The sequence below is a fragment of the Perca fluviatilis genome, chromosome 4 (assembly GCF_010015445.1).
Source record: "Perca fluviatilis chromosome 4, GENO_Pfluv_1.0, whole genome shotgun sequence".
Lineage (NCBI taxonomy): Eukaryota > Metazoa > Chordata > Actinopteri > Perciformes > Percidae > Perca > Perca fluviatilis.
In genome coordinates, this window is record NC_053115.1 from 10356101 (window position 1) to 10364016 (window position 7916).

The window sequence follows — 7916 nt, forward strand, 5'->3', positions numbered from 1 at the left end:
GCAACTAAATAAGGATCCACCTGAGGGCTTTTTATTGATAAAAACATATCATTGACACTATTGTACAACTTGTCTTTTTAATATCCTTACAGAATATAGCATGATTCTATATAATATTTAGAAACTTTTTAAAGTGTGTTGTCTCCTGATGTTTTCTCCTGACTGTTATATTAAATTTCCTATTTAGTGCCTCCACCTTGTGGACAGAAAGAATATGACAACACCCTCCTGACAAACTGCAGCCTGGTTTAAAATACTTAAGTCTGCCTACTTCCTACTAACTCTCATCTATACAGGTTCATGAAACACTTAAAATCATGTGTGAAGTAGGACTTCCTGTAAGGAAAATGCATTTGAGGAAAATATGAGCATTTATTGAGGTTACCCGAGAGTTTTTGAGTGATTAACCATTGTCAAGCGTTAATCGTCATTCTTCCAACGTGAGAGGTTAAGAAAGAATGTTAAAATCTACTTCCCTCTTTACTGTATATTAAGTTCTATCGTGTCTTATTCTCCACTCCTCAGCTCCTCCTATTAGCTCAGACTCCACACACATCTGGTTGCTTTGGTTTTTCTCCAAAACTGAATACTGCAGAAGCGGGGAAGGAGGAGAGGATGGAAAGGGAAAAAGAAGATATGTGAAGAAAGGGGAGTGGAAAATATTGCAAAAACAAGGACAAGAAAGAGAAAGAAGGAGCAAAGTAAGAAAATAATCACTGGCGGAAAACAGCACATTTCCACGAAGAGACAGTTTGAGCAGAGAGAGAGACAGAGAGAGAGAGAGAGAGAGAGAGAGAGAGAGAGAGAGAGAGAGAGAGAAGCAGAATTTGTTTTGGCAAAAATAGTGGCCTCAGGCAAAGGTTTGTGTGTTTATCCACCAGCAGGTCACAATATGGCGCTATTCCCATTCTTCAAGAAGCCCGCAGGTCAGTACAACCTCAGCCACTGCGCCACCTCTTCTGCTCGTGTCATATTAGGTTGTTTTCCCCTCACTTGTCATTGATTTATGACTGCTGTACTTGTACATGCTCAGTTAAATCACTACCGCTTTTATTAGAAGTTTTGATGTGTAATGTGATCTTGAAAATGTGTCCAGGAAGACGAAAATATGTTAATTCAAGATCTTTTGTACATTTTTCCCACATCTCTTGACTGGTGAAAAAGCATACACATCAGGGGGATGTAAAGTGGAAAATATGAAGATAAACATAGATCTACATTCACTCAAATGTGCTTTGGCTTAAATCGCATGTAACGTGTAACTTTTGGTTCAGAATCAATCTCTTCTCCTAAATCTCTGACACAAATCAGCCCGGTCTGCCTTCTGGTGTATTTCTTTTTGACACAGTTTTACTATGTTGTATATCCCAGTTGTCACTGCTTGGTCATTTGATACGTCTTTTGTTTCCTATTATGTCATCTTTTAACATCTTTGCTTTAACATCCTTCAACAGACTACTACCCCATACGTTTAATGCATACACATTATTTGGCCTGTTAAGATCAAGTAAGTTTTATCTAATGTGTATACAGCCTATAGACATCACATGGGCTATAGTAAACAGCGTATAAGCATATATGTATTGCATATGCTTTAAAGATTACATTATGTGTGCAATCGCAGGTTGCTACGCTGCCAAAGGGTGATATTTTTGTATCAGCACATTCTTTTCATATATGAGCTTGGGTCTTTTTACCAGGGTTTAAAGGAACATTTATAAGTAATAAGTGCTTATTGGAAGATCATAACAACATGTAATGGTTTCATATAATTGCATAAACATGTGTGTTTGTCCTTCAAACAGGACCAGTCAGAGTGACCAGAATACAACTGGTTCTGCACTGTTTTCTCCTGTCTCTTATCATATGTAAGTGTACAGAATCATTTGTTTTACTCTAACTGTAACACTTTGTCCCGGGACACTAAATGCGCATAGAAAAATGTGCTTGTGGTAATGTAAGTGTAAACCACAACCTTGTTGTTGCATGCTATGTAGATCCTGTCCTGTTGTTCAGAAAGGTCTATTTTTTTGCATTTTGTCTTGATTGTGACTGATTATTATAAATATTCCAGACACAGACATACTGTATAGCGAAAGTTAAAAAGTAGCTGAAATAAGGCCAGGCTGTCTACCATCTCTCACACACAAAAAAAACTACTGTGGTGTTATATGTTAAATAAATGAAAACATGTTTTGCCCCTTCAGACTTCCTCCATGGACGTAAAGCCGCTGGCAGTGTGGAGTCATCTCATCCTATCTTTCATTCCTTGGGAATGGACAGGGGAAGAGTAACGACAGACATGGCGGTCATCAAGGCAACGGCACCAAAAACTCCTCTGGAGACCCCATGGGGTGCTCCTTTAGTGTGGGGTGACACCCGTAAATCAATTTGGCGCAGGGCTAAATTTGCAAATCAGGGAACCCATACAGGTCTGCTGGCCGTCGTGCTGGGAACTTATGCCCAGTTTGTTCGACGTTTCCTCTCATCAGCTGAAACCCACTTTCTCCCTGGTCAGATGGTCACCTACTACATTCTCACGGACAATCCCCGCTCTCTGGATCCTCCCATCGAGTTGGGGCCAAAACGACAGCTGAAGGTGTTTCCTGTTGCAGAGCTGCCTGGTTGGGATAGATTGGCCCGTCGCCGGATGGCCCTGCTTGCTGATGCTATCAGGAACCCAATCGGCAGCGAGGTTGAATACATCTTCTGTGCTGACATCGATCAGGAGTTTGTGGCCCCTGTGGGAGAGGAAATCCTAGGAGACCTGGTGGCCACATTGCACCCAGAGCTCTATGGGATGCCACGAAATGCTTTTCCTTACGAAGTCGAAGAGGTCTCATCAGCTTGCGTGGAGGAGGATGAAGGGGACTACTACTACACCTCTGAGTTGTATGGGGGGTTGGTTTCTGAGATGTACAAACTGGCTCGAGCCTGTTCTTTGCTCATTTTGCAGGACCAGGCTAATGGGGTAATGGCCAGGGGCCTCGAGGAGAGCTACCTGAACCGCTACTTGATCGACCACAGGCCAACCTGTGTGCTGTCCCCAGAGTACAGCTGGTGGGACTCGGCCCTGGCTCCTGATGTGCTTGTACAGAGGCTTGTCTCTTTGGGAAGGAACCAGAAAAGAGAATCAATGTAAAATGAGGGACAGAAGGGTTCTGCTGGCTGAACGCTGTAAAGTATGGATGCAGATCTCATTCCCACATGAAGAACTACTGTTTTTAGTTGTAAATTTCCTTTTGGAGAAGTTCTCCGCTCAAATTTTAGCAAACAGTGTTTTGAAAGGACAGGAGATAAAGGGAAAAGATGAAGAGAAAGCACACATTCCAATCGTCTTCATTCAATTCATAATTTCCATTTCATTTTCTGTTCTATTTGCCAATAAATGTAGCCTGCGATCACACCGAAGCAAACTGCCCAATCTGCTCTCAATTAAAGACCCATTTGTGTGAACAGGATCTCTGCATGCTATCTCCTCCACAGCAGACAAAAAATAAATTGACCTGTCTCTTTAAACAAAGCACTGCGCTCTCCATTAATGTCAGCCTCGGAGATACTGCTCTAGTGGCTTTGTGGTCAGCAGCGATAAGAGTCAACAGTGTAAGAGCACACTTTCCCTGCAGTGGCCAATCATTAAGTGGAGGAGCTGCTGTTTTAAGTTCTTTAAATACCAGGTGGGGGGAAAATGGATACAACGAGATGCTGTTTCTCCAGGTTGCACGTGTATAGAAACTTCCGCAAAAGCTAAAATAGTTTTAAAATGGGTGAAACTGGTTCAGGTTCATTACATTTAAAAACTATTATTTTCCCCATTATCTGTTGGAGTAAAAGGTAAACTCAAATGACTGTGAGTCTGTCTATTTCTTTATCACACACACATGCTCCCACATTCACTCTGCTTTCTCTTCCTTGTGTGCTGTGTTTTAATGGGAGGGTTAAACAGCAGCAGATGGCTTTTTCCCACTGCCAACAGAATCTGTCCTCAGGGCCAGATCGCCACGTAAACTCCATAGACTTCAGATAATCCTTTGAAACTAATCTTTAGTTCTTTTTCTACAAAAATCTAAATTTCCACTGACACTTGCCTAGGGCTGGGCATCGTTCAAAATCTTTCGAACCGGTGCCAATTTCGATACCTCCATTTCGATGCCGGTTCCTTAAAGGGATACTTCACCGATTAGCATTGAGCTTTGTATCAGTAGCCGGTAGTATTTTCGAATGACCGTGCTTCCCTCCCTCATGTCCCTCATTTGAGGACATTTGCCAATGGCATATGCGCCATAGAGGAGCAGAGGGTCAAGTCAAGTTGATGTACCTGGCATTTGGTGATGTTTCTTTTCTAAATAAAAAGACAACATATTATTGACAGCCCTTGGTCATTAGCTGAATATAACAGTAATTTGTGGGTGAGCAAAGCTGTTTTATTTGCATAACAGAAGTGTAATTTATTAAGTTTGGGTGACGCTAAATGAAACATTTTACCTATGGGCTGCTCTGAATAATACAGCCATATAGTACGGTGGATTTTCAACAATACAATGGTGAAGGATGAGTTTATTCTGATTATTTCATGACTGACATACCATAATACTATAAACGCTGATGCTGCACCTTATTTCATACAGTCTATCTGCTGTACACTTAGCAAGGGAGAACATATTGGTGACTGCACAAATGAGTAGATTAAGCCAAGGTGAGTCCACTTTTTCATCAAACTATTTGTGCTGTAAATCTGTCCTTTACATTTTAAGCTACTTAATATGGGGACTACCTGGGAACAATAAACACATATAGAAAATTATACAATTAATCAATTTATAAGTGTGATTTTGTCCTTTATCTACATCCACAGATTGGCAAAAACCATATACTTTCAGTCTTCAGGTCACCTGTCCTGCATGTGTTTGTACTGAGGGAAGAAGTTGGAGCATCTGCATAAAATCCAACCCAGGATGTTGCTGTGAGGCCAAAGTGCTAGCTAATGAGCCACTGTGCCACAGTCACGCCTGCTTATTAGTGTCAGTTACAGGCAGACGTGTATAAAGTACTAGAGACCCATACTTGAGTAAAAGTACAAGTGCTCTATCAAAAAGGTGACTTGAGTAGAAGTAGAAGTGCTCTTCAAGCACCACACTTAAGTAGAAGTACTAAAGTATTCAACATTTCTTGTACTTAAGTATTGCAAGTAGTTTATTTTAAAATCTACTACTCAAGTACTGAAAGTAAAAGTATTGTGTTATTTAGTTATGAAAGAAAGCAGTCAAAATGTTGAATATCATATTGTTTATATTATGTCAAATGTTTAGCCAAGGCTCTAGCCAAAGGAATTAACAAATATTAATTATATTATATTAAAAATAACAAATATTTACAAATACTGAAATAAAATGTACAATTATCACACTGTGCAAGTAAAATGAACATCCTCTCCAGCACAGTAACAATTAAAGCCCAAAATACGTATATCACACTCTAGCTAGTAACGTGTGATGAACAGGAAAGTTAGCAAGCTAGCAACGTACAGATAAACTAGCAGCTTCACATAACAGGGTGAAACGGTTAACATTCAGTACTCACTGCAGACTGAAACAACTCAGGAATAGATTACTCTGCTGTAACAATAGCTAAATAGAAAGAGTACAAACTTACATCGTCTCTGACTTCTGAACGGGTGACCGTAATGAAAAGAAACACAACGCGATCTTGGGGATTTCTTACGTAAATTATGTAGCGTGAAAAATTCACAACAGTAACAATGCAGCACATAAAAAATGTATCGGAGTAAAAGTATTAAACTCATCGAAAATATGAACTCAAGTAAAAGTGGAAGTAGGAGAAAAAAATAATACTCCAGTAGAGTACAGATACAGCATTTTAGTACTTAAGTTGAGTAGTGAGGTAGTTCTACTTCGTTACTATACAGCTCTGGTTACAGGTCACTCAGGTAAGTTAAACTGCTGGAGACTTTTTCAATTATTAGTCACGAGTACTGTAGGTGTTCATCAATAAATAATCATTTAATTCCCCTTCACTTTAGTTAAACTATACACAATAAGTTAGCTATGTTACAACATTGTACAGGTTTTACATATTAAGGTGAACTTTAATATTTAACCAGTTACGTTCTCTAGTTATGCAAATATCCATTTTTTGTTTCTTATCTGCTACATACTGTATATCCCACAAACCTAATTCCGAGATACTTTGATTAGTTTAATAAATACCTCAACAGGCCGAGATCGTTGTGATGTCAGTGTAATGTTCACTGTGTGATGAACTGGTAATATAGATAGAAAGCTAATACAATAATTATCACCAATCATTAGCAGTATTTGCATTAACTGGTTTTTAACCCAACAGAAACACCTGAACCTATAACCAGACACAAAACAGTTTAACAAAAACAAAAGACTCAGTTTACCTCTTTAGCAAAAAAAAACAGTGCTTTTCATTCACATAATGCATAAAGAACCTTTAAATATTTACACATTATAGTGGGTGTGGGTAGCACGACTTGTTAGTTAACTTCATTAGCATAGTAAAAGATCACATGGTAAGGATAAATACAATTTTTAAGAAAGAGCAAATTCAAATGTAAACCTTTGATCTAACAACAGAAAAAGGGCATCTTTATCACTGTTGCTGATTTCAGACTCCAGACTTTAAGACTCTGATTAGGACCAAAATCGGAGCCTGGCCAAATAATACACCTATCAATGATTAACCTCTGTAGTTATTCAGAATTGCTTGTAAGGTAGAAGGATATTCCTGGTATTACACAGAACAATGATGAAAAGTAATTTAGAAAAAAAAAAATCACAGAGTGGCAAAGGAGCATATTACATTTCCTCTGTGTTGAACAAAAAATGAAACAATACATATAGCCACATTTGAAAGATAATTGTCAGTGATAATCTTCATAGAAAACTGGTAAAACGGATTAGGTAATCCATAATCTTCCTGTGTTTAATGTTTGGCCCTAAGCAAAGGATGTGTCATTTTGAAGTATTCTTCTCTTGAGCTTTCATCAGGTGACACCTTCAGGGCCTCTGTAAACAAAGCTCTAAAATGAATGAGTCCTATCCACTCAAAGGCTTTATTTAATTATTTACACAGCAGGCGACCTGTCAGACAAACCAGAGCACCTCTGGAGTTAAACAGACTTAAAAATTGGCATGAAAAGGCTCAATACAGGAAATGTAATGCTCTGAAAAAAAGTTGTTTACAGTAACTGTAAATGAAGGGTACTCATGATATTAATGATCACAACATTGAATGTTGTTTTAGATTTTGCATTCCACACATGTATTCATCTTTAAATTGATTGCATATCTGTGTGGAGCATCTTATTTTGAGAAATAGGAAGAATGTATGTGCGTGCATGCAGGTGCCTGCGAGTGTGTGTGTGTGTGTGTGTGTGTGTGTGAAAGAGAGAGAGAGAGAGAGAGAGAGAGAGAGAGAGAGAGAGAGAGAGAGAGAGAGAGTGTGTGTGTGTGTCTGTGTGTGTGTGTGTGTGTGTGTGTGTGTGTGTGTGTGTGTGTCTGTGTGCGTGCGTGTGGGTGTGACTGGTCAAGGGAATGGGTGGGGTGAAGAGCTAATGGTAATCTGCTGGATTCACACAGGCCTTTCCCCACCCTGCCCAAGGCTTCTCCACACCAAAACATGCTGCCCTAATCACCAGGTCAAGGGGACTGCCACTGAGAGATAGTGGAGGTGCAGCTCACAGGGGGACACACTTGTGCCCACTGTGCCAATGTCACATAATGGCCCATTTCATTAAAGGGAACCACATGAAAAATGATTGTAGGCCAACACAGGCGAAGTAGTTCAAAAAGCAGATCAAAAAGAGGATTGAAAGCATAGTGCTTGATTTTACTATTCATCTCACAGTGTGCTTGTTGTGGTAGGCATTT

At 39.5% G+C, this 7916-nt stretch overlaps 1 protein-coding gene across 1 annotated transcript; it reads left to right on the top strand.

The window, feature by feature from the left end:
* Positions 1-631: 631 nt before the first annotated feature.
* On the top strand, positions 632-3845 carry LOC120557177 (globoside alpha-1,3-N-acetylgalactosaminyltransferase 1-like). Its single transcript, XM_039797264.1, has 3 exons — positions 632-926; positions 1806-1868; positions 2208-3845. The coding sequence occupies exons 1-3, from the start codon at positions 893-895 to the stop codon at positions 3140-3142; spliced, it is 1032 nt and encodes a 343-aa protein (XP_039653198.1). The 5' UTR covers positions 632-892; the 3' UTR covers positions 3143-3845.
* Positions 3846-7916: the final 4071 nt, after the last annotated feature.